This window comes from Pelodiscus sinensis, chromosome 31 (assembly GCF_052426305.1).
Source record: "Pelodiscus sinensis isolate ZL-2025 chromosome 31, ASM5242630v1, whole genome shotgun sequence".
NCBI lineage: Eukaryota > Metazoa > Chordata > Testudines > Trionychidae > Pelodiscus > Pelodiscus sinensis.
Genome location: NC_143082.1, coordinates 8,044,501 through 8,071,230, shown reverse-complemented (window position 1 = coordinate 8,071,230; position 26,730 = coordinate 8,044,501). Strand labels below are relative to the sequence as shown.

At 55.8% G+C, this 26,730-nt stretch overlaps 1 protein-coding gene and 1 long non-coding RNA gene across 2 annotated transcripts in view; one reads left to right on the top strand and one right to left on the bottom strand.

Annotated features, from left to right (window-relative positions):
• The first annotated feature begins 9,563 nt into the window (after positions 1 to 9,563).
• Positions 9,564 to 25,972, top strand: PGLYRP2 (peptidoglycan recognition protein 2). Its single transcript, XM_006112784.5, has 6 exons — positions 9,564 to 9,799; positions 13,498 to 13,625; positions 20,422 to 21,336; positions 23,005 to 23,215; positions 24,937 to 25,231; positions 25,755 to 25,972. Exons 1-6 carry the CDS (start codon positions 9,684 to 9,686, stop codon positions 25,755 to 25,757), a joined length of 1,668 nt encoding a protein of 555 aa, XP_006112846.4. The 5' UTR covers positions 9,564 to 9,683; the 3' UTR covers positions 25,758 to 25,972.
• The window catches only part of LOC149520920 (uncharacterized), a 79,900-nt gene continuing 71,236 nt past the window's right edge, over positions 18,067 to 26,730 (bottom strand). Inside the window, exon 2 of the long non-coding RNA XR_016348163.1 lies at positions 18,067 to 18,789. This is a non-coding gene — a long non-coding RNA (uncharacterized LOC149520920). The remainder of the gene's footprint in view (positions 18,790 to 26,730) is intronic.

Sequence of the window (26,730 nt, the reverse complement as noted above, 5' to 3'; positions counted from 1 at the left end):
GTGACAATTTTCTTCCACTATTTGATCTGAGGAAGTGGGTCTGGCCCACGAAAGCTCATCTAATAAACCATCTTGTTAGTCTTTAAAGTGCTACATAGTCCTGTATTTTGTTCCCTGAGCAGGAGCATCAGAGTATTTGCACAAGAAGCACTGATTTTGTACAGTACAAGGTCAGTGTTCTTGCGCAAATACTCGCGGCCAGTGTAGACAGGCAGCAAGATTTTGTGCAAAATCTTACCAGTCTAGATACAGCCTTGGAAATGGCAGAGGTGCTTAATGACTTTGTTTTGGTTTTCACTAAGAAAACTGATGGTGACAGGATGCCTAACACAGTGAATGCTAGTGGGAAGGGGGTAGGTGTAGAAGTTAAATTTAAAAAAGACCAAGTTAAAAATGATAGAACTGTAGCCATGTTAGTCTGGGGTAGTTGAAGCAAAATGCAGGACATTGCTACATTGTCCTGCATTTTGCTTCAAGTTAAAAATCACTTACAAAAGTTAGATGTCTACAAGTCACCAGGGCCTGATGAAATGCATCCAAGAATACTCAAGGGCTACGTCTAGACTGACATGATTTTCCACAAATGCTTTTAACGGAAAAGTTTTCCGTTAAAAGCATTTGTGGAAAAGAGCATCTAGATTCGCACGGATGTTTTTCCACAAAAGCACTTTTTGCAGAACAGCGTCCATGCCAATCTAGACGTGCTTTTCCGCAAGAAAGCCCTGATGGCCATTTTCGCGATCGGGGCTTTTTTGCGGAAAACAAATCTGAGCTGTTTACACTGGCCCTTTTGCACAAAAGCTTTGCGCAAAAGGGACTTTTGCCTGAATGGGAGCAGAATAGTAGCACTGATTTCTTACTAACAGCCATTAGTTCAAATTAACTTTAATAGGGGCTACACATGCAAACCGCTATTTCAAATTTAATTCGAAATAGCAGAGCGCTTAATTCGAACTAGGTAAACCTCATTCTACGAGGAGTAACACCTAGTTCGAATTAAGTAGTTCGAATTAAGGGCTGTGTAGCCACTTAATTCGACCTAGCTGGAGGCTACCCCTTCCCAGGTTGCCCTGGTGGCCACTCTGGGCCAAACCAGGAAAACTCTTGTGCCTCCCTCCCGGCCCCGGAGCCCTTAAAAGGCCACAGTCTGGCTACAGTGCATGTTCCAGCTTCAAGCCTGCCAGCACCCAGCCAGCAGACCCTGCACCTGGCACAAGATGAGCCAGCCACCTGCTGCCACCCAACCCTCCATCCCTTCCCAAGACCAGGCTGGCAGCTCCCAGGAGCCTGCCCGGGGCCACAAGAGGCGGGCGCCCGCCTGGTCTAGTGTGGAGATTGTGGACTTCATCAAGGTTTGGGGGGAGGCCTCCAACGTCCACGATCTCCACACTAGGCACAGGAACGCGGCCGTCTACAGCCGCATGGCTGCCAGCCCGGCCACCAAAGGCCACATGCGGACCCAGGAGCAGGTCCACTGCAAAATAAAGGACCTGTGGTAGCCAGGGGCCGAACTGGAGGCATGCCCTCATGAGGCCCTGGACCACATCCTGGGGGCTCTCACAGTCCATGCCCCCAGGGTGGTGATCGACCCTGGGGCAGAGGGCCCCATCCCTGACACGGAGGAGGAAAAGAAGGATGCCGAGAGCCAGGAGCCTGCAGGGAGCCTGCCCAGGACCCCCGAGGCATCCCACAGAACATGTCAGCTATGTCGTCTGAAGCCAGGGAGGGCTCCACCTGTGAGTGCCATCATGCTCTTATGTGTACGGGCGGGGGTGGAGAGGGAGCCCAGGGACTGTGCACCTGGGCCTTGCCCACCATGGAGCAGCAGCTGGGTGTCATGCAGGGGCCCTGGCCCGTTCCCCACATGCCGACCTTGCCTTGCAGAGGGGGGCTGGGTTTCACCCACTGTGTCCCCAGGGAGAACTGACCACTGCTCTTGTTTCACCACAGCTGCAGCACCTGAGACTGCAGGGCGCTCCAACCCGTCTGCAACAGCCACCCGCACCCGGGCCAGCAGGTGCACCCTCAACCTGGAGGACTATCAGCGGCGGCACCTACTGGAGCACCAGCTCCGCACCCAGGACCAATGGCTCCGGGAGGACTTGTGGCTGCGGCATCGGAGCTTGGAGGCGCTGGAGGAGCAGGGCTGTGCCCTCCTCAGCCACTTCCAGACTTTGGTGGACAGGTTCCTGCCTCCTCCTGCTCCAGCCCCTGAGGCCACCCCAGCTCTCGCTCCTCCTCCCACCCCTGCTCCCCCCGCACCCTCTGTCCCTCCTGGCCCATCCTCCACACCCACTCCCCCCCCCCCCCCCGATGCCCCCGCACCCACAGTGCTGTGAGACGGAAGCGCCAGCAGGACCCTTGTGAAAGTAGAATTATACTGTAATAATTGAATAAGTTGAAGGAATACTGTTTGTCTCTGAACAGGAAGAAGAAAAGTATGTTAATGTTGTTTGTAGGTATGCAGATCAGAGTGCTAGCCAAGTGGGCCTCAGTTAATGTTCCTTTTCCTATTAGGTGTTAGGGAGAAAGCAATTGAGATAACCAGGGAGATATGGACAGGAGATTGCTGTGTGCTTGATGTGGAAATGAAGATACTTGACTAGCCTCACACTAATTATGTGAAGTTTTGCCCCTCTTTTAATCCTATTAATTTTGGCTTTCTTTTGACTGTATAAATCAAGGGGTTTGAACCTTGTATGGCACTCACATTTTCTGGGTGCATTTAGCAGAGCGGCTTTGCTAATAAACAGAGCGATCTGACAAATCTGTGAGTCCTGTCTGACTTTGACACCCTGAACCCTGAGCTTTCCCTTCCCTTCCTCCCCCTTCCAGCTCCCTCCTCCCAGGTTACCCCCTTCCTCTCTCCCACCCTCATTCCTCCCTCCCCACACCCCAGTTATGTACAATAAAGAGAATTATTTTTGGCAAAACAGGTGTTTTTATTTTACGTTAGGAAGGAGGGTTAGGGAGGGGAAAGGGGAAGGAAGTGAGGGTGGAAGAAGGCCCCAGTGGGGCATGCAGGGAGAGTTCAGTCCTCCTCCACCTGGAACCTCTCCCGCAGGGCTTTCTGGATCTGAACGGCCCCCTGCTGGGCCTCCCGGATGGCGGCGGTGCAGGGCTGCGTGTACTGGCCAGCCATGCGGTCAGCCTCAGCCATCCAGGCTGGCAGGAAAGCCTCCCCCTTCCGCTCACATACATTGTGCAGCACCCAACATGCTGCCACCATGGGTGGGTGAGGAGGCATCTAAATCGGGCTTTCAGGCGTCTGAAAGCCCCCTCGACCACAATGGTGAGCCTGGCATTGTAGGCCCACCAGGAGGGGTTGAGGTGCCCTACGGAAGGCTTCATCAGCCAAGGCTATAGGAAGTAGGCCACATCCCCCACCAAGCAGATGGACATGTCCACGTCCCCGACCCTGATGTGGCAGTCAGGGAAAAAGGTGCTGGCCTGCAGCCTCTGGCACATGGAAGAGTTGTGGAACACCCTGGCATCATGTGCCTTGCCGGACCAGCCCACATTAATGTCCGTGAACTGGCCCCAGTGGTCAGACATGGCCTGCAGGAGCACAGAGAAGTACCCCTTGCAGTTGATGTACTAGGAGGCCTGGTGTTCTGGGGCATGGATGGGGATGTGCGTCCCGTCAATGGCTGCCCTGCAGTTGGGGAAGCCCAGAGCGCTGAACCCCTGGATTTACGCATCTGGATCGGTGAGGTGGACCACCCTGCGGAGCAGCACCCGGTTGATGGCCTTGACCACCTGCAGAGAGACACACCAAACCACAAATCACTGGGGCGCCCGGGTGGCTGGGAGTGTTCCCTGGCACTACCCTGCGCCTCACTCCCAGAAGCAACCCCCACTGCAATCCTGGCCGCCACGGGCAGCATGTAGTACAGCTGGGACAGACCAAACCCTCCCGTGTGGGGCACTTTTGCCTCCTCCCCCCCCCATTTTCCCTGGGGCGGCCCATCCCGTCCTTGCAGCCCCACTTGCCCCCCGGCCCAGTGGTCGGAGAGTGCCCTACCTCCATGAGCACCGCTCCGACGGTGGTTTTCCCCACACTGAACTGGTTCCCGACGGATCAGTAGCTGTCCGGCGTGGAGAGCTTCCACAGGGCTATGGCCACACGCTTCTGGAGGGGGATGGTGGGCCTCATGCGAGTATCCCATCGCCACAGAGCAGGGGCGAGCCACTCGCAGAGCTCCAGGAAGGTGTCCTCCTTCATCCTGAAGTTCTGGGTCCACGGTTGGTCTCCCGAGTGCTCCAGGACGATGTGGTCCCACCAGTCACTGCTGGTGTCCAGATGCGGCAGGGCATGCTGGTGTCCGGGCGCTGCTGCGACTCCTCCACGGCCCCCAGGGAGGCCAGGTGGAGAGGCAGGGGGCTGACGTGCACCAGATGGTGCCAGGCAGCCTCCAGCCATTGCTGGCAGGCTTGCAGCAGCAAGTCCAAAAACTGGAGCAGAATGCCCAGGGCGAGCTCTGACTCCATGGTGCCAACTGCGGTGGTGTCCCCAATGGGAAGCACCGACACAGACAGGCAGAAAGGAAAATGCTTTGCTGTCCCTCGGCGAAGTAAGCAAGCAAGCAGGAAAAGCTAAGAACTGGCTGTCCAGGGGGGTCCCTTTAAGCACGAGCCTCAGACAGCAGCCACGCAAAGCAACGACTGACCTGATGCCCTGCTGGAACTGGTTTCAGCAGCCTTTAAATGCGACCCAGTGTCCAATCAGTGTGGACACGCTAGTTCGAACTAGCAAAACGCTAATTGGAATTAGTTTTTGGGTCTAGATGTGTTAAATAAGTTAGTTTGAATTAGTGCTGTAGTGTAGACATACCCTGAGGAACTCAGGAACTGGGGGCTCACTGATTGTCATCTAAAAGGCAAGGTTAAGCCTGGTAGCTTAACTGAGGAGTGTGCTGGTGAGGTGGCTGATGTGGTGTCGGCTGACCTATGTTAATCTGAAGAAAAGTTCTCCCTTGCTGAGGCAGAAGGGCTCAAAGTCCCAGGATACTGAGTAGAACATCAATGGGTGTTGGTCAACATCTGTTACAGACCAGCTGAGCTCACTAGAGAGCAGAGCAAATTGCACCTTGAGCATGTGTTTGTAATTTGTAGGAAGCAAACCTGTGTTACCACGGGAGAACTTCAACATGGGTGCTGTCTGCTGGACATCTCCTGCGGCCAGTAACAAAACTTCTCTGGCAACAAGTTTCAGAGGGTATGTCTACACTACAGCGCTAATTCAAACTAACTTAGTTCGAATTAGTTAATTCGAACTAAGCTAATTTGAACTAACACATCCAGACTAAAAAACTAGTTCGAATTAGCGTTTTGCTAATTCGAACTAGCATGTCCACACAGAGTGGACCCTGAACCGAGGTTAAGGATGGCCGGAAGCAGTGCCAGCAGGGCATCAGATTAGGACTTAGAGCGTGGAGCTGCTGTCTCAGGCTAGCCGAGGGCTGTGTTTAAAGGGACCCGACCCCCACCCCGGACAGACAGTTCTCAGGGGTACCCCGCTTGCAAAGCAGTCCTGGCTTGGATTGCCTGGAGTACCCACACTGGGCACATCACAGCACTCGGCCATCAGACTGGCTGCACTTGCTGCAGGCTGCCATCTGGGGAGAGGGGGCAATTGGGGGGCTGCAGGAGAGGTTCCACCCCCAGAAGCCCGCAGAGCCAGCCCAGTCCTCCCCGTCGGGGGCTCGAACCCCATTCCTCCCTCACCTCCTTCCACTTACCCCTCCCTAGCCCCCCTTCCTGATGTACAAAATAAAGGACAATTGTGTTCAAAAATTGAATCTCTCTTTATTGAACAAAACTGGGGGAGACTGGGAAAAGGAGGTGGGAGAGGGGAAGAGAGAGGGTGGGAGAGGGGAGGGCAACTAAAATGATCAGGAGTTTGGAACAGGTCCCTTATGAAGAGAGGCTAAAGAGACTGGGACTTTTCAGCTTAGAAAAGAGGAGATGGAGGGGGGATATGATAGAGGTCTATAAAAGCATGAGTGGGGTGGAGAGGGTGCATACAGAAAAGTTCTTCATTAGTTCCCATAATAGAAGGACTAGAGGACACCAAAGGAAAGGAATGGGTAGCAGGCTTCAAACTAATAACAGAAAGTTCTTCTTTACAAAGCAAAGAGTCAACCTGTGGAACTCCTTGCTGCAGGAGGCTGTGAAGGCTAGAACTAGAACTGAGTTTAAAGAGAAGTGAGATCAATTCATGGAGGTTGGGTCCATGGAGTGATATTAGCCAGGGGGTAGGAGTGGTGTCCCTGCCCGTAGTTTGTGGAAGGCTGGAGAGGGATGGCACGAGACAAATGACTTGGTCACTGTCTTGGTCCATCCCCTCCAGGGTCCCTAGGGTTGGCTGCTGTCGGCAGACAGGCTACTGGGGTAGATGGACCTTTGGTCTGACCCAATATGGCCATTCTAAGCTCAGGGCTCAGGGTCGGGGGTCTCAGTGGACCACCTTGATTTTCATGCAAACCTGCTCCTGGGTGGCCAGGCTGGCAGCTCTCCTGCTCTAGACAGCCGCTTTCCCGTGCCTAGTGCGGAGGTCATGGACGATGTCCACGATGTCTGCACTGGACCAGGCGGGTGCCCGCCTCTTGCGGTCCTGGGCAAGCTCCCGGGAGCCACCAGCCTGGTCCTGGGAAGAGGCGGAGGGCTGGGTGGCAGCGGGTGGCTGGCTCGAGCCGTGCCAGGTGCAGGGTCTGCTGGCTGGGTGCTGGCAGGCTTGCACCTGGCACAGGCACCATAGCCAGCCCGTGCCCCTTTAAGGGGTCCGGGGCCGGGAGGGGGGCAATAGAGTTTCCCTGGTGTTGGTCAGAGTGGCCACCAGGGAAAGCTGGGGAGGGCTAGCCTCCCACTAGTTCGAATTAAGGGGCTACACACCCCTTAATTTGAACTAGTAAGTTCGAACTAGACTTAGTCCTCGTATAATGAGGTTTACCTAGTTCGAACTAAGCGCTCCGCTAGTTCGAATTAAGTTCGAACTAGCGGAGTGCTAGTGTAGCGCCTATCAAAGTTAATTCGAACTAACGTCCGTTAGTTCAAATTAACTTTGTAGTGTAGACATACCCAGAGGGATAGTCGTGTTAGTCTCTTGCCGCAAAAACAATGAGGAGTCCTGTGCCACATGAAAGACTAACAAATGTATTTTAGCATAAGGTTTTGTGGGCTGGAGCTCACTTTGTCATGCATCTGAGGAAGTGGGCTCCAACGCATGAAAACTCATGCCCAGATAAATTTGTGAGTTTTCAAGGGCCACAAGAACATCCCTAAGGTACCTAAAAATCATAGCAGACAATACAGGTTCCTGAACCAAACATAGGGAAACTTCATATTGCACCTTAAGCCTCTGTCCATAGTGTGTAGAAAGACATAAAGAGTGTATAAAAGTGTATAAAAGAACACTCAGAAAAAAACTTTCAAATAAAACTAGCACACAACACGAGACTCGCCCTCGGTTTCTTGAAGCAATAAGTAGCCTAAGGCTGAGGATACACTGCAAGTGAGGCTTTCAGTCTGCCGTGAAGACTTTTTTCTTCAGGCTGCTGTGAGATTCTATCAGTAAGTAAAGGAGAGACGTCTCTCTGAGCTGCTCTTCCAAATTTCACACAAGCCATTCAACTGAAGCCGTAGATGTCAAGATTCAAGGCCAGCCTTGCCTTTGGCAGACTGCCCCACCAGGTGTTCACAATCACAACGTCCGAACATCTATAAGACTTTTAGCTGAGAAAGCCATGTTTAAACCCAAGTCTCTGCTAGGACAGGGAGATGTGGGTGGCCTATAGAAAACACCAGCATTTTCTTTGGAAAATCCACAACAAAACGTGGGGGGATCGATCACCCCGGTAATGCCAACTCCTCTGGAATTGAGGCTCTGATTATCCAGCACCAGCTGAGGCAGAGCGTGCACTGCATGCACATGTCTGATACATTTTTACCAAACCTGCTACCTGCCCAATTTGTCAAAGGAGAAGGGAAACAGGAAGCCAAAAGGAGCACTGTTTCTCAACCTTTTTTAAAATAAAGTATCTCTTTACTCTGTCCCTTTACAGGACCAAAGCACTGTCTAGATCTTCCCTGACAGGTGTCTGTCTAACTTGCTCTTAGCTATCTCCAGAGATGGAGATTCCACAACCCCCCTAGGCAATTTATTCTAGTGTTTAACCATCCTGACAGTTAGGAAGTTTTCCTAATGTCCAATCTCCCTTGCTGCCATTTAAACCCATTGCTTCTTGTCCTATCCTCAGAGGTTAAAGAGAATATTTTTTCCGCTTCCTTCTTGTAACATCCTTTTAAGTAGTTCTAGGGAATCTGACATTGGCCATTGTTGGAAGACAGGATACTGTGTAGACGGATCTTTGGTCTGACCCAGTATGGACGTTCTTATGTTCTTAAAGCTGCTATCATGTTCCCTCTTAGTCTTCTTCTTTCCAAACTAAAGACACCCAATTCTTTCAAAAGCTTCAGGGAGTAGCCGAGTTAGATGACAGGATAAACTTAAAAAACAACACTTACGTCTGGTAGCACTTTAAAGACTAACAAAACATGTAGATGGTATCATGAGCTTTGGTGGGCTGTGCGTTCCAATTCTTTCAGTTTTCCCTCATAGCTCACGTTTTCTAGATTTTGTATCGTTTTTGTTGCTCTTTGCTGGATCTTCTTCAATGTTCCACAGCTTTCATGTTGTTAGTGCTTCTCACAGACAGCTCATCCTCTGTCATGATCTGCTAGCTCCTTCACTTTTAGCTCCAACTCCCACTGCTTCCAATCCATTGATAGAGACCTGCTCATGAAAGAACTGGAAGAACTGACACCTGATACAACTTGAAGCTGCTGTCACTTCCATGTCAAGGTGATGACTCCAGGGGAGCCTAGGCACAATTCAGCTTGTGTACTGGTGTGGAAGCTGTAGCCAGCTGCACGGTACTAGGAATTACCCCTCAGGCTCCAAACACCTCTCTTCCCCCCAGGAAGATAGACATCAGTACATGCTCACATGTGAGTGCACACCCAAACACATCTGCATGTGAGCACAAATGCCTGTGGGCGAACGCACACCTATACAAGCCTGAATGCATACACACGAGTGCAGATGCCTACAGGTGCACCCTCCCCCCATGGGAGCACACACCCACACCTGCACACAAGCACACACCTGCATGTGAGCACACACCCACACACATTCATACTCAGACACACACGCTCTCACACACAGCTGCCTGTGGATGACCATGTATGCACAGGCGCATGCATGGTTCTCATTTTAACTTGCTTTGCTGACACGCACCCATCAAGCAAAGCCAGCTCTCTCCAGAGCTCTGTGTGTGTCTGATGCTCCCTGCCAGGCCCTGGGCCTTTCACAGCCACAGGGAAAAGTGCCAGCCCTGACTCCAGGGCTGATGTCATCCTCTTTCCATGGGAGAATGGCCAAGAGGTTCCTGCCACAGAGAGCGACTGTAGGGCCCAGGGGAATTCCTAGGGCAGGAAGTGAAACTGGCAGGTGCAGGGCAGCACCCTGCCAGGTGAGAGAGGGAAGCCGTTCAGGAATCCCGGGGGGAAGTCCCAGCTGGGTGGGGAGCTGGCTGAACTCTAGTTCCTCCTGTGCTGAGGTGACGGTAGCTGTGCAGTGAACGGGAGACGTGCCACTGCAGTGACGTCATTGCCACATTCTCATGCAATCCCAGCTAATCACAGGATATATAAGAGCCACCAGAGCCTGCTATTGCCCCCGGACACGGAGGACAGCTGAGTGGAGAGAGCCAGGCAGCCCACGGGAGCCCAGCACCAGGTAAGCTGTTCCTTAGAAAGGAACAACAAAGTCTCCTTTCTTCTCTTGCCCATTTCTGACTCTTCAGGGCACTAGGCAGAGCTGGAGCAGTGATACCTCCTGAGGGTGGGGACCCAGGCCTGGGCACAGTGTCACACACAGGCAGTCCCCATGGCTTGGTACAATGTCAGTACCTTCCCCTGCCCCTACCGCCCTCATGAACCACTGGCTAGAGTGCTCCCTTCCCTCCCCATGGTGCAGCTGTAAGCTAACAGCTGTAAGCTTTCAGCTACACTCTGCCTCTAGGGTCCAGGGGGATGGGCCATTGCAGGAACTACATGGATGCTAAGATCCATCTCTGCCTCGGAGACTGAGCCCCTCCTGGCTTTGCCACCAGCACCTTGGGCGGCCTGGGTGGAGCCTGTAACCGGGAGGAGTCAGTCCTGACCTAGGCTGCCTAAGTCACCTCTTCCCCCAGGAGAGTCACTCCCCAGAGCCATTGCTGGGCCTGGGCAGAGCCAGAGCCACAGGGAGGGGCAGCTCCCAGGAACCTCAGCAAAGAACCCCTAGGCTGGCAATTTTCCCTAGTGCTTGCTCCACTGTCACACTCCATGTGCACAGCAGCTTCCCCCCAGCTAGCTGCTAACAGCAGCAGCATGGCCACAGCTGGTGGCCTTGGCTAGCTGCTTGAGCCGGTACCCAGCTGACCTCTGAGTATGGACCCGGGGCACTAGCCCAACCCAGAACCAGCATGCAGCTGCTGCCCTGTTACAGCATGAGCTCCAACAGAATGGAGGGAGGGGGAAGCAGCCCCCAGCTGCAGCATGCCCTGAATGCATGACAAGGCCCAGCTCCCTGGCTCCCTCCTCCACCACACCCCGCAGCTCCTTGCAAGTCTCTGGTTTCTCTTCCCCACAAGGGAGGATAAACCTGTCTGACCAGGCTGGGTTGATCTGGGCTAAGGGCGCTGTGTGACAGAGGTGGGCAGTGGCTCTAGGGTGGGGCTGTCTTTTCCCCTCTAGCCATCCAACAGGATCACAAAGCAAACACCAGCACAGACAGCAGGGGAAGAGAGGTCAGGCCATGGCCTGAGGCATTCTGGAAGCAGGGACAGTACAACTGAGAAAGGGCAGATACAGGGCAGCCCTGAACACTGTGCACAAATGCCTGCCTTAACCCGAAACTCCTCCCAGCCCTGCTCTGGGCTTCCCCAGGCCTGCCGTTGCCCCTCACTCCTGACCCAAACATCCTGCCAGACTAGTCCTACTCCCACAGCCCTGCTGCTGCCCCTCACTCCCAATCAACAGCCCCTGACAGCCCAAGGACTACCGGAGGGACAAGGGAAGGCAGGGGAGAGACAGGGCAGTGGGACAGGATTGGTAGGGGTTACAAGGCAGAGGGACAGGAGCTTAAAAAGCAGAGGGCCAGGAGTGGGTAAGAAGTGACAGGGCTGAGGGACAGGAGGGTCAGGTGGTAACAGGGCAGAGCAACAGGAGGGGTCAAGAGGTGACAGGGCGGGGGACAGGAAGGTCAGTGGGTGATAGGGCAGAGGGATGGAATGGGGCAGGGGGTGATAGGGCAAAGGGACAGGAGGGAATAGGGGACATAACAGAGGGACAGGAGGGGGAGAGGGTGACTGAAGGAAGGAATAGGAGGGGGCACAAGGTTACAAGGTGGAGGCACAGGAGGAGGAAGGGGGTGACAGAGCGGTGGGACAGAAGGGGTCCAGGGGTGACACAGCAGAGGGAAAGGAGCTGGGAGGGGGTGATAGGGCGGAAGGACAGGAGGGCCTGGGAGTGACAGGGCGGCAGGAGAGGAGGGGCTGGCGGTGACAGGGCAGGGGGGGAGGATCGGGGATGGGGTGATCGGATGGAGATACAGGAGGGGCCTGGTGGGACAGGATGGCATGACAGGTGGGGGTTGGAGGTGACAGGGCAGAAGGACAGGAGGGACATGGGGTGACAGAGCAGAGAGGCAGGAGGGACAGGATTGATAGGGTGGAGGGAGAGGGTGACAGGGCAGAGGGATAGGAGGGGCAGGAGGTGATGGGAGAGGGACAGGAGGGGCCAAGTGTGACAACATGGTGAGACAGGGCTGGCCAGGGGTGACAGGGTGGAGGGACAGGAGGGAACTGGGGAGGGGGGTGTAACAGGGCACAGGGAGAGAGGCGGGGAGGGAGTTAAAGGGCAGAGAGATAGGAGAGGCCAGGTGTGACAAGTTGGCATGACAGGAGGGGGTTGGGGTGGCAGGGCAGAGGGACAGGAGGGGCCAAGTGTGACAACATGGTGAGACAGGGCTGGCCAGGGGTGACAGGGTGGAGGGACAGGAGGGAACTGGGGAGGGGGGTGTAACAGGGCACAGGGAGAGAGGCGGGGAGGGAGTTAAAGGGCAGAGAGATAGGAGAGGCCAGGTGTGACAAGTTGGCATGACAGGAGGGGGTTGGGGTGGCAGGGCAGAGGGACAGGAGGGGCAAGGAGTGACAGAGTGTAGGGACAGGACAGGGTCAGGGGTGACAGTGCAGGGAGACATAGGAGCAGGTGGGGCTGACAGGAGGGGCAGAGGGACAAGAGGAGGCAGGAGGTGACAGGGTGGTGGGACAGGAGGGGGAAGAGGTGACATGGTAGCAGGACAGGAGAGGGCAGGGGATGACAGGGCACAGGGACAGGAGGGGGAAAGGGTGACAGGGTGTTGGGACAGGAGAGGAGGTGAAAGGGCAGTAGGGCAGGAGGGGACGGGGTGACAGGGTGGCAGGATAAGAGGGAAGGGGTGACAGGGCAGAGGGAGAGGAGGGGCCTGGAATAACAGGATGGTGGGACAGGGTGGGGACAAGAGGTGACATGGCAGCAAGACAGGAGGGGTAGGGGGTGACAGGTCAGTGGAATAGGAAGGGCTGTGGGTGACAGGGTGGTGAGATGGGAGGGGAGGGGGTGACAGGGCAGTGCGACAGGAGGGAGGGGGTGACAGGGCAGAGGGAGACGAGGGGACTGGCATAACAGGATGGTGGGATGGGATGAGGTGGGGGTAAGAAGTGACATGGAGGCGGGACAGGAGGGGCCAGGGATGACAGGATGGTGGGATAGGAGGGAGGAGGTAACAGGGTGCAGGGAGAGGAGGGGCCATGGGTGACAGGGCGGTGGGATAAGAGGGAGGGGGTGACAGGGCGGTGGGATAGGAGGGAGGGAGTGACATGGAGGAGGGAGAAGAGGGGCCATGGGTGACAGGGCGGTGGGATAAGAGGGAGGGGGTGACAGGGCGGCAGGACAGGAGGGAGGGGCCATGGGTGACAGGGCGGAGAGAGAGGAGGGGAGGGGGTGACAGGGAGGAGGAAGAGGTGTGGGCTCAGAGTGATAGGATGGTGGGATAGGGGACCGGGAGTGGCAGGACAGGAGGGGCAGGAGGTAGTTGCTAGGGAGGCAGGGGCCATGCCATTTGGGTGGATGGCCATGGCCTGGCCAGCCAGCGGGGTGCTGGGCTGGCTGTGCTCTGCAGCCCGTGCCATCCCTCGGAGGGTTTGGGGAGTGCCACGAGCTGCAGTCGCGCCTGGCCATCCTGCTCCATGTCTCCTACCCTGCCCTAAGCACTGAGGGGCAGGTTCAGCTCCCCGGCGAAGGGGCAGAGTCCGGGAGTGCACAACACTGTCCTTCGCCTGTCCCTGGGTGCAGCAGCCCCGGGGACGGAGACTTTGACACCCGGCCATAGGTGTTTGCTCTGCACGGCAGGGAGACGTGCAGCTCGCTCTGGCCGGACACTGGGAGACTCACGCTGCCCTTGGAGACGATGTGCTGCCCAAGGCTGTGGTTCTTCGCTGTGCTGCTGGGTCTCAGCACCTGGCTGGAGCCTAGCAAAGGTAGGAGTGTAGCCGGAGCTGCTCTCTAGGGAGACCTGTGTGAGGCTGCGTGGTGGGGGCCAGCCCTGAGCAGCCGCAGCTCAGGTGAGGCGAGAGGCTGAAGGGGCCCTCCCTTCTGATACCAGTCTAGGCCCCAGGGGAGAAGGCGGATCTCCCCTTAGGGTATTTCATTCAGCTCCAGCACTGGAGGCAGAGTCAGGGCCTCCTTCTAGCTCAGAGCAGAGAGTTCATGTGACTGGGGAGTGAAAGCATGTTTGTCCCTCTGGGAACAGAGTCACTGAGGGGACTTGGGGCCTGGGCCAAGATACCTGGGCCTGAGCCAGGCTTCTGCCAGGTTCATTTTGCTTCTCCAGTCCCTTGCTCCCCAAGGCACTCATTGCCGCAGACAGTGTGTGGGAGGGGAAGTGGCAGATCCGCACAGGTCTGAAAGCATGAGGCCGACTCCCCGCAAGCTTGCGATTTAGAAGAAGAATATGGTTTGGGGGCTGAGTCTTTGTGTGCCGGTTTTGGAGCCATTGAGGGCATGCTAGGGTCACTTTTCCAGGCCTTTTTCCATTGCTAGGCGAGTGAGAAACTCCCCGTTTTCCTGACAGCTGAGACTCCCAGCTCAGTTTGACAGATGGGAACTGAGGCTAAAGGGTACGCATACACTGGGGCTGCAGAAGCAGATCGCCTCATGTTGGCTCTGCCCAGTTTGGTGTGTGACAAAGAGCAGCATAACCACAGTGACACGGGCAGCGGGCTCAGGTCCGTACTGGGATTGCCCTCTGGGCAGCTAGGCCCATTAAGCCTGGGGTACCTACTGAGCTGGGAGTTACACCCAGGAAAACTGACAGCCACGCTGGGTCCCTGGGCAAGGTGTGTGGGTGCAGATCCGCGCTCTTGGAAGAAGCAGAAGCAGCAGCTGGGAGTCCCTGCCCCTTTAGAATCACCGGGTCCTGGGGCAAACCCCCTTTGCCTCCCATTGGTGGGCTTGGTTACACCCCTCACCTCATTGTCAACATGGCCTGCAGGACTTGCCCTAAAGCACACAGAGTCAATCTCCTTTTTCCTCCCTGGTTCCCACCCCCACCCCATACCCAACCATCCCGCAAGAGGCACAGAGTGAAAGTGACTTGCTGCAGCCTGCTGCCTAAGAATCAGAGAAGCTGGCTGGGAAAAGGAGGAAGCATGGTGGGGGTGGCCGGGCGTGGTTTATTCCCCCCAGTCTCTTTCAGTGAGTCGGATCTCAAGGGTCACCTGGGAGCCTGGCAGGGGAGGCTGGTCACACAGGAGAGGGCTGTTCTCATTGCCCCTTTGAGCATTGTGTTTCTTCTCACTGTTTTACAAAACAACCCTTCAGCCTCACAGAGTCAGGCAGCCACAATGCCAGGGCTCTGCACAGCATTCACAGTGCAGGGACCCATGCTGCAGAGCGGCTCCCAGACAGCTCAGTGTGCTAATGACTCAAGCAGTGGGGCCCTGGGCACACCTTGCCTGCCAGGTGTACCCCCAGGATCACACCGCCCAGTGCCTGGGGCACACCTGGCAGGGCAAGATGTGCCCAGAGCCCTGCTGTGCAGGGCTGCTTGGGTAGCAGTCTGGATGGCTTCTACATCAAACAGGGAGGCCACTAGAGAGCTCCAAACTCTTGAAGGGACATTCCCCAGTGCCTGTACGCTGCATAGTCTTCCTCCTTTGGCCCGCAAATTACTTCTACGCGTAAACAACACCTCCCATATGTCCTCTAACCTAGTCCCTAGTAGAGGCACTCCAGCATCTCAGCTTGGCCTGGAGCCCCTCAGAATCGGCATCCATCCCCCCATGACTATTGTTTAATAGTCAGCCTTGGACTATTTTGAGAACATGACATTATGTCAAGTTGAAAAACAATCTCCCAGAATAGCTTCAGTCAGAGATGGCAATTCTGCCAGCATTCTCAATGCCCTCCGTATTGTGTCAGCAAACTGAGTCTGCAATTGTCCGGTGTTGCCCTGGCCAGCTGGGGGCAGCGTGTGGTTCCCTGACCAGCCCATCTTCTCCGCGTGCCCCACTTTTTTTGCAGCTCCAGCAGCGTCTGGCCTGAGCCAATCACTCGTATTGTGAAGCGAACAGCTTTCCAGTTGACTCTGAGCTGTGCCCTCTACTTGGCCCCTGTGGATCTGCAGCAGAGGGCATGTGACGCCATTGGCACTCTGTAGGCACTTCCACTGACACAGCAATTTCCTGTGCTCAGCCAAAGCAGCCTGTCAGCATCGGGGCTTGGACTGCCTCACTTTGTGGACCCCACGCTGATCCATCCCCATGCTGCCTCAGGTCAGCTCTCTCCAAGCTGGCAGGCTATGTCTACGCTACAGAGTTTTTGCGCAAAAACTTGCAGAGCGTCCACACCTCAAGCGCGTTTTTGCGCAAGAGAATCGAAAGAACAGAAGGGGGTTTGTACAATTGTATTCCTCTTGCACAAAAGGTGTGTGTGGACGGGGAACAGGGGGTTTTGCACAAGAAATGGCCTCCAGGAAAAAAAACAGGTGGCCACTCCGTCCAAGGTCATCAGAACTCTATAGTTCCTGTCTGCTGGCCCCTCTTAAAGCTGCAGGTACCCTGGGCAAGTTTTGTGGCAGGAAGCCAGCCTGAGAGCAGTTCCCTCAGTGTGTGGCTCTCTCTTGCACTGCCATTGCCACCTATGGCAGAGCCACAAGCCTCCTGAGACTCTCCCCTCCCCCCCCCCCGCCTTCCAGGGAGCAGCCCCAGGTGTCCCAGGACGCCCAGGGGGAAAAAAAGGGGCACCCTATCATGGTCTGGCCCGGAGATTGTGACCCTCCTGGAACTGTGGGGTGAGAAGGAGTCCCTCCAAGATCCCCGGGCCAAGCGGCACAATGCCGACATATTTTCAAGGATGGCTGTATCCCTGCCAGAGTTAAGTCACCCTGCCCAGACCATGGAGCAGGTCCGGAGCAAGGTGAAGGACCTCTGTCAGGGGTATGTGAGGGCCACTGAGCTCAGCACACACTCAGGGGCAGGACCCCACACCTGCCCCTACTATGCGGATCTCCACCACACCTGGCCGGGGGGGGGGGGGGGAACGTCTTCCCCATGCATCATGGTGGACTCTGGGCTGTCCACCCGGAAATCATCCCGAGGACAAGCTGGATGTCCAGGGCCAGCTCCATCTGGAGGAGAAGGAACAGGAGCCAGGAACTGTGACCCTGTCCCTCGAGCCGGTCACCGCCAGCCAGGATGTCTCCCAGGCCTCTTCGGATGCCTGGACGGGAACTTCAGGTGAGTTGTCACACACGGCAGGGGAGGCAGGCACACAAGGGGCTGGGGGTGAGTGTCGCTCGGGCTCCACATGGTGCTGTGGGCCATGCACATGCAACAACATGCAGCATGAGTGTGTGGCATGCGGACACAGCAGGCAGCCCCTGAACACGCTTGGGATCCTGCTGCCAGGCTCGGGGGAGGCCACACACGTCCTGTCCTCAGGGGGGTGCACCCATCTGGAAGCAGGGTAGTCACACAGACCGAGGAGTGCCGCACACAGCACACAGCCATGCCTGCACATGCAAGGCAGCAGCCGCTCTCACAGACAGCACAGCAAGCCGCAGCTGTGTGTGCAGACCCCAGGGAGGGCTAGGCTGCTCCCAGCTCCTCTGCCGCCCATGAGGGGATGCCACTGTGGCAGGCCACTTCCCTTGCCTGTGGGGGGCGGGCAGGAAGCGGGCAGCATGGTCCTCTGGACACATCAGGGCCCCTGTGAGACAGGGCCACACATGGCCTTGCACCCAGGACATTCCCCCTCCTGTGGGCTGCTGACTGTTGTGGTCACCGCTCACAGAGGAGGGCACAGCCTCAGGGACAGTGTCTGCAGGGATGACTGACCGCCTCTCCCTCTTGTGTGTTCTCCACAGCTGGACCAGCTGGGACAGAGCCACACCACTGTAGCCACCTGCCAGAGTCTGGGGAACCCACAGATGAGCCAGGGTGCAGGAGGACCTGATGTGCCAACACGTCAGCATCCTCTGAGACATTAAGCACACCCTGGTGCACAGAGCCGATGCTGACCTGGAGTGGCAGGAGCATGCCTGGGGCCAAATGCTGGCACGTTGTGACACCATGTATGGCATCATGTCCCACATGGCAGCACACCAGCCTCTTGTCCCCCCTCCTATGGCCATTGCCCTTCCGCCAGCCCACCCTGCTATGTCTTTGACCCCTCCCCATGCCATGCCTCTGTTCCCTCCCTTAGAAATGGCCATGCCCCCGCTCCAAGTGATGCCTATGCCCCTCCTCCTGCCCCCCCAGACTCTGATCTAGCCCCCCCTCCTGTCCAGCCCTTTGTGGCCCCCAGACCAACACACCCTTGACGAGGCCCCCGCACCTGAGGGGGTGCCTCAAGCCGCCCCCCTTCTCCTCCTCCCAATCCTGACCCCCCTCCTAGTTCAGAGTCAATAAAAAAGACTCCTTTTGTTCTGAAAGCAAACAGGTGTGTTTATTGGGAGGTCAGGGAAGGGGCAAGGGGAGGGCTTGAGAGGGGGAAGGGAGAGAGCAACAAGGCAGAGGCCCCTGTTGGGGAGGCCATGGGGAGAGTTACTGGGGTGCTTGAGAGAACCTCTCCCTCAGGGCCTCCCAGATGTGCACCCCCAAGTGATAGGCCTGGCAGGTGGCAGCTGTCTGGGGCTGCTCAAATGCTCAAACGCATGGCCCTCACCTGCATCCAGGCTCAGCTGAGGTGGGCATTGTATCCTCCTGGGGGTCGGGGTGGCTGGTATACGGCTTCATCAGCCAGGGCATTAATGGGTATGCCACGTCCCCTCTATGCACAGTGGAATGTTCACGTCGCCCACCACAAATTCCCGGCATGGGAAAAAGGTGCCCGCCTGCAGCTTGGGGCATAGGCTGGAGTTCCTAAAGACTCAGGCATCATGTGCCCTGTCCAACCACCCCACAAAAATGTCCATGAATTGGCCCCAGTGGTCCACCAGGGCCTGCAGGACAACAGAAAAGTCACCCTTCCTATTTATAAACTGGGTCGCTTCATGGTCTGGTGCTCTGATCGGGATGTGCGTCCCGTCGATGGCTCCTCTGCAGTTGGGAAACCCCAGGGCACCAAATCCAGCCTCAGTTGCGCCAGGTCCTTGAGACAGACGATTCTCCACAGCAGCAGGGAGTTGATGGCCCTCACCACCTGCAGAAGGAGACACACAAACACACAAAACAGAGAATGAGACGGGGTGACTGAGCCTATGGGAGGTGCCCGTTCGCCTTCCCTCCTATGGCACCCACCCAAAATCCTCCCGGAGCCACCTCCTACAGTCCCCAACCCCACTCTCCCGAGGGTCCCCTTTATCCAACACTTTCCCCTCCTCCCCTGCAGGGACTGCAGCCCGAGAGCTCCTTACCTCCATAAGGAGGGCCCTGATGGTGGACTTCCCTACCCCAAACTGATTGCCCACTGAGCAGTAGCTGTCTGGGGTGGTGACTGCCACAGGGCGATAGCAACCCGCTTCTGCAGGGGCATGGCGGGCCACAGGCGGGTGTCGCATCTCCGGAGGGCGGGTGCCAGCCAAGCACAGAGCTCTATGAAGGTGGCCTTGCGCACACTAAAGTCCTGCACCCACTGCCGGTCATCCCACTGCTCCAGGACCAGCTGGTTCCACCAGTCTGAGCTGGTCTCCAGCCTCCAGAACCTTCTTTGTATAGTGGGGGTGTGGTTGCCAGAGTGGAACAGCCGCAGCCACTGAGAGGGTCCCCAGAAGGAGCTTGGGGTCCAAGTCCAGGTCCCCCAGGAACAGGAAGGCAGCAAATGTTGCAAAAACTGCAGCATGACTGTTTAGGGCCATCGCCTACCCTGGGGCAGCACTGGCTCCATGGCACACTCAGAACAAAGCTGTGGCATCCCCAAAAAGCACAGGGCAGCCACAGCAGGCACTGCTGAAGCTTCGTTGTCCCTCAAAGGCAGCAGCAGCAGCAGATAAACATCTGTCCAGGGTGGTCCCTTTAAGCGCATGTCTCTGCTAAGCTCCAGCACCAGCCCTCGGATGCAACTGGTGACCTAAAGCCCTGCCTGAAGTGGTTCCGGGCGGCCTTTTATGCGAGAGAGCGTCCTAGGAGTCTGGATGCTCTCTTATGCAAAAGCACGTGGCTTTTCCGATGCGCTTCTGCAGTGTGGACGCTCTCTTGCACAAGAAGCTTTTGTGGAAGATCTCTTCCGAAAAAAGCCTCTTGCGCAAGAAGCCTGTAATCTAGCCATAGCCTCAGGGATGGTTTCATTTGCTTTTGGAGGCCGTCTATAAACTCAGAGATGCTCTGGCTGCAGCCAGCAGCTGCCTGGGGGAGAGTTGGATGGTGGGATCCCCACAGTCTCTGCAGGTTTGGAGGCACCTTAGGCTGCCCAGGGCTTGTTTACATGGTGCTGCAGGCCAGACTCTGGGGAGAGGGAGTTCTGATTGCCCCATGCAAATGCTGCTGGCATGACCAAGAGTGCACTTTAATGCAGCTCTCTGACTCTGAGCTGGGTTCCTGGGGCATGGCAAAAGAGGCCCAGGGGGCAGCTGGAGCACATGGTGGAACCGTTCACACCGCACAGTCCAGATCATAGCGCCATGTGGACAAGCCCTCAGTGAAGCTGCCATAGCCTCCTCACCGGCAGCACCAGCTAGTCTGGGTGATCCTGTCCCTCGCTCCAGGTGCCTGTCAGACTAGCCCAAATTCCCCAAGAGCATGTGTCCCCGTGTCCCCCAAGAGACCTTCCCATGAGCTGTGCAGGGTTCCGCTGCCAGGCAGGGATCTGACGGGCTTCCCTGCTCCTCCCCTCCAGGCTCCCTCCTGTTTCACATGGACTCTGTGATCCAAGTGGTGGAAGTGCTGGAATCTCAGCATCTGGACGGGCACCTCAACCTGAGCGTGACAGAGCTGGCCCGGGGCTTGGGCTGCTGTAACAGCGAATTCGACCGGCTCCTGCTGGGGGAGGCGCCCACCGAGCCTCCAGACCTGCCCTTCCTGAGCCAGGAGCAGAGGTCCTTCTTCAAGCACCTCCTGAAGCACGAAGTCCAGGCCTCCTTGGTGGAGCAGGGGGTGGTGCTGCTCCCTGATGGCACCACGGTGGCGGTGAGCCCCTTGCTGGCTGGGATCGAAGCAGGGCTGAAGGGCAGGCGGGAGATGCCACTGCCCCTTGAGGCTGTGGAGCCGTCACTAGTTACGACTGAGCCCTCAAACCAGACCCGTCCAGGCCTGCCCCTGACTATAGATGCCCTCTATGCAGTGACCATCACCAAGGCCCTGGGCATGGCCTTTCTGCTGGCCCAGGCCAATGAGAGCCAGGTGCCCATGGGGCCAAATGGCTGCTGGGACAGTGTGTACGAGCCTCAAAACTTCACCCTGCTGGGCCACCCCTCACCCCTCACTGACGCCTTCATCAATGGGGCGCTGGACGGTGTGATCCTGGGGACACACCTGGTGGGGCAAGGCATGGCCAGGGTCCCCCTGGGCCCCCTGCTGAGAGAGTACTACTCCGGGGGTGGCCTGGCCGGGGAGCGTCAGGTCAGGAGCAACTTCAGGCGCCAGAACTTTGTGCAGCTCACTGAGGCTGGGCAACTGGAGGAACAGGTGTTGCACTCCCTTCAGCTGCTCCGGGCGCTGGCCCAGACCGAGCCCCTGCTCAGCTGGGCTGGGGACGAAGAGCTGCAAGCCACTGCGAGCTGGGCAGTGCAGAAGTTCACAGAGGCCTACCTGGGTAGGTGCTTATTCTTCTCCCCTCATTAGCCAGGGCTTTGCTATGCTAACGGGGCTAAATGGTGGCAGAGATGAGCCTGAAGCAAATACCAACCCCTGGCCCACGTGGCACTTTGAGTCCCACCTGCTGAATCCCAGCACCCAGGATGTGGGGAGTTCCCCATCAGATCCAGATTCTGGGGCCGGGTTGGGGCTCACCTCTGGTTCTGTCCATTGCAGAGAGATGGTTCAGCTCTGGGGCTCGGCTCCGGTTCTGTCCATTGTGGGGAGACGGTTCAGCTCTAGGGCTCAGCTCAGGTTCTGTCCGTTGCAGGGAGATGGTTCAGCTCTAGGGCTCAGCTCAGGTTCTGTCCGTTGCAGGGAGATGGTTCAGCTCTGGGGCTCGGCTCCGGTTCTGTCCGTTGCAGAGAGATGGTTAGCTCTGGGGCTCGGCTCCGGTTCTGTCCGTTGCAGAGAGATGGTTCAGCTCTGGGGCTCGGCTCCGGTTCCGTCCGTTGCAGAGAGATGGTTCAGCTCTGGGGCTCGGCTCCGGTTCCGTCCGTTGCAGAGAGATGGTTCAGCTCTGGGGCTCGGCTCCGGTTCCGTCCGTTGCAGAGAGATGGTTCAGCTCTGGGGCTCGGCTCCGGTTCCGTCCGTTGCAGAGAGATGGTTCAGCTCTGGGGCTCGGCTCCGGTTCTGTCCATTGCAGAGAGATGGTTCAGCTCTGGGGCTCGGCTCCGGTTCTGTCCATTGCAGAGAGATGGTTCAGCTCTGGGGCTCGGCTCCAGTTCTGTCCGTTGTGGGGAGATAATTCAGCTCCAGTTCTGTCCATTGCAAGGAGATGGTTCTGCTCTAAGGCTTCCCACATATGCACGCGGCGGAGGGGTATTGAACCAGCATCCGTATAAACAAGCCCAAGCAGTTAACAACTGTGTTCTTGGCTTGGATCATCCCCCACAGGGCCCGTGGCTCCCAGGTCCTCAGCAAGCCTCAGGTGGGCTCACCTGAGTCTGGCTGGGCACCATGGTGCTGCCGTTGCCAGGTGGGGCACACGTGCTGACAGCAGTGTGGGGCTGGCTGTGGCACTTTAGCACTCCTCCCTGTGCAAGGCGACTGGCATGCTGGGGCAGGAATTTCTGGTGAACTTTTTCAATGGATTTCATCCTGAGGGGGAGAGATTATTTCTTTAATTCTGTAAATCTTCAAAGGGAAATTCCGCTTGTATGCAATTTTCCAATCAAATGGTTAGAACCAGAGCCCTTTGGGGGTGACTTTCCCCCTTGTGTGCTTCTCCAGAGCGGGAAGGGAAACCTTCCAATAAATAGTTGTGTCAAAGCATTTTGTTGAAAACTTGTGGAGGAAAAAACCCCAAAGGGCTGGAAGGGACTGAAGGTTTCTCATTTAGGTTGGCATATGTTCCATGCAGCCCTGCTAGGCCTGCCCTCCCAGCAGCATGTTCCCCACAAGATCCTGAGGAAGGCAGGGGCAACATTACACAACTGCATTATGGGGAAACTGAGGCACTTGTAGGGAACTGTGGTCAGATCCAGAGCTCCCAGCCCAACCTGAGGAAGACTCAGCCATTCCCCTCACTCTGGCACAGACTGCATTGTCAGGCCATGTGCTGGCAGCATGAGGCACTAGATGTGGGGGGTCTGTGTCTCACCCTGCTGTGTGCATTTGCCTCCAGAATGCCCGGCCATCATCCCTCGCTGCATGTGGGGGGCCAGGCCCTACAGAGGGACCCCCACACAGCTCAAGCTGCCCCTAAGCTTCGTGTACATCCACCACACCAGCTCCCCCAGCCAGCCCTGCCGAACCTTCCCTGAGTGTGCTGCTGACATGAGGGCCATGCAGCGCTTCCACCAGGAAGACCGCAGATGGGATGACATTGGCTACAGGTGAGCAGGAGGCCTGGCCTTCCCAGAATGCACTGGTCTCAGCTAGTGCCCATCAAATGATTTGGGACTGGACATTCCATGAGAAAGCCTGGGGGGAGGGACCTTGTGTCCCTGATGCCCAGTGTACACTGTCTGCTGTGTCCTGGCTCTTCTGCAGGCTCCCGCCCAGTACTGCAGCAGATCCTGGGCTAGCTCAGAGTCTGGGCTACAATGCACACTGTGATCTTGGGGTCTCAGCCAGAGAAGAGCAGGCTCTGACTCCTTGATATAAAGGCAACTCTCCTTTGCCTGCTACAGGAATAAAGGCTATGACACATAGATGAGCCATTTTCATTCCACCCTCACAAGGCCAGTAGGTGCCAAACCTCCCCATCTCACTGCTCCCTTCCTATCCCACCCCTGGTTCTGAGAATTCTTTCCTCTAGTCTGGATGCCTAGCCCCACCTAGGAGCCACCCGCTGCTTCATAAAGGCCACTAGCCTCCTATGGCACAAACACAGCCCCCACCTGAGAGTTCAGAACACACCCTGAGGCAGGACTCTGACCCCTACTGTGATATACAGTCTTCATGCTTCCACAGGACTAGCTTACCCAAGCTGAAGAAGAAGAGGAACCAAATTGATGGGGAGGGAATATTTGGACAGAAAAAAATGTGAATGAAAATTGGGAATTCTTTAAGAAGTATTGATTAGGTGGCCAAAACACCATGACAGAGGACAACTGTGGCTAAAAGCCCCACCTAGCAACACTTAAAAATAAAAAAAGCAACATATAACAAACAAAAACAGAAATAGATGCCAGAAATAAATAGTGATGCAGATGAGGCAGAAGCATTAAATAAGTATTTCTGTGTTGTGTTTGGAAAGACCCAGGATGCTACATGATTAGCAGGGTGGGAAAGAATACTGAGGCCAGAGCACCCAGAGAGGGCAAGCTAGTTTTCTTGGTTCCATTCACAGAAAATTCATTTTAATACAACCACACACTAAGGTGTAAGGTGTAATCCAGCAGGTTTCTGGGGGCACTTGCTGAGAGGGTCAAATCAGGTGAATTGCTTAGAGACAGGGCTACTTATAGCCCAAGTCTGGAGGGCCTCCATTATAAGGCACCAAACCAGTGACAAAGAGCACTATTGTTCACACTTGCAAGCAAGAAGTCATACAAGCAATCCCCTCAGACACTCCAGCGTCTCCGGGCCACAACCAGTACCACTCCCTATACAGGTGAGAGGTTATGCAAATCAATCTCATCAAAGCAAAGGAGATTCTTCTGATCCCAAAGGCCCAGCTACATTCCCAGGTCAATTCATGACAGAGGTTATGTCAAGCTCATGAGGACAGCCAGGCCTGCTTGGGTCTCATGGGCACCACCCCAAAGAGCCAGGCTGGCGCAGGTGCTGAGAGAGCCCTGCTGAAGGGAGTGAAGTAGGTGACACACAGGGCAGAAGGCCAGTGCCACCCCAAAAGGGCCAGGAGTGGGCACAGTGGTAAAATGAATCAGTGCAAACCTGTAGAGGCCTGGCCGCAAATTAAAGCTGCTTTCCTCCCACACTGTGGACACCCATGAGGACATAAGGAACCCCATCCATCTTCCCGGGGTTGGGCTGGCACCCCCATTTGGCAACCCATGACTCTCAACTGGGCTGAAAGCCCAGATCCAAACTGCAAGGGAAACAGGATCTGTCTCTCCTTAGATTCCTCTCTGCTTTTGCTCTGCTGCAGCTTCGTGGTCGGATCAGACGGCTACATGTACCAGGGCCGGGGTTGGCACTGGGTTGGCGCTCACACCCGGGGCTACAACAGTAAAGGCTATGGCGTGAGTTTCATTGGGGACTATATGGACACTCTCCCAGAAGCCTTTGCCCTCTCGCTGGTGCGTAATAACTTCCTGCAGTGTGCGGTGAAGGGTTCCAAGATCCAAGCAAACTACACAGTCCACGGGCACCGGCAGATGGGGCACACTGCATGCCCAGGGAACAGACTCTTCTGGGAAATCCAAACATGGCATGGCTTCAAGGTGAGACCCTTCCCGCAGGCTCTGCGCCACTCCCCCTCCCCTAGGGGCACTCTGCCAATGGGACTGTTGGAACGGGAAAAGTGTGGGCCACCAAGCCAATGTGCTTGTGCTCCCTCCACCCTAGATGTTAGACCTTCCATCAGGGATTTCCCCCAAATGCCAGGGAAGTCCAGGCCCCAAAGTCACGAGATTGGCTTAAACAGTACGAGATGTCTCCTGCTGATCAGCTGGTTCTGGCTCTTCCCCTGAGCTGTTCGGGGCCACGGTTTCCAGCCTTCCTTCCCAGACCCCAGACCAGGAGCTTCTTTTTCTTTCTAATTGGCAGCCGAGATTCATCCAATGCTGCCTGAGGCTGGGGACAATGGTTGGGCAGTTCCGGGGGAGTTGGCTTTCTTGGCCATGGTTGTGCCCTGGGTAGGCTCTCTGGAGCTCACTGTGCCGGGGTGGGGAAGACTAGAGGGAAATGGGTGCTTCCTGGACATTCTAGGATCAATCCCCCTGTTTTCTCTCTTGGCTTTCGCAGTGAGAACTCCCAGCCATGGGCTGTGATCCAGGTAACAACCCAGTTCAAGACTCATCTCACCAGGCCCCAGGACCAGACCCTCAGGCTGCCCAGGGAATAGGCCGCAGCAACCTGGCTCAGGACCTGTCTGGGGGCCTCACGGGCTCCCCTAGTTGCAGTGTGCTATTCCGCTTCTGTACCGAAAATCCCCCTTCTATAAAGCTGGGCAAAGAAATGTGCTTCAGTGTCACTCAGTCTGGCTCCCCTTTGAGACACCCAACACATCAGATACCCGAAAAGGTAACACAGAGAAACCTGTCAGGGAACATTTTAACTTGCCCAGAGTTTAACTTTAACTCTCAAAGTTTCCATACTATTACAAGCCAATTTAAAAAACCAGCTTGAAAGGGAAGCTTAATTTCATTTACAAGTTTGATACCTACAGTAGAGTTTTGGACAAAGACGGTAACTGGATTACCCACTACATTCCTCAACCTAATTACATAAAAGGCTAAACACCAGGTACTTAAGAGCACTTAGAACCCTCTCTATCAGCTTCATTTATCATGGAAATTCTAAGTGACTACTCTTTTCCCAATTTCCTTTCCCTCTCCTGCCCACTCCTTCTCTCTGGCTATGTCTAGATTGCAGGCTTCTTTTGGAAGAAGCTTTTCCGGAAGAGATCTTCCGGAAAAAAATCTTTCAAAAGAGAGCCTCTACACAGCACAAGCACAACGAAAAATGATGTGCTTTTTCGAAAGATTCATGGGACGCTATCTCGCGTGTAAGTTCTGATTGTTGTGGACGGAGTGGCCATCAGGGCACCTGTGCTTTTGGAGGTCTCTTCTTTCGAAAAAAACCCCAACCCTCTTTCCCATCCACACATGCCTTTTTCCAAAAGAGCTCTTTTGGGAAAAGGCTCCTTCCTCATAGAAGGAGGTTTACCGCTGTCGGAAAAACCGCTGTGTTCTTTCGACATTCTTTCGAAAGAACTCAA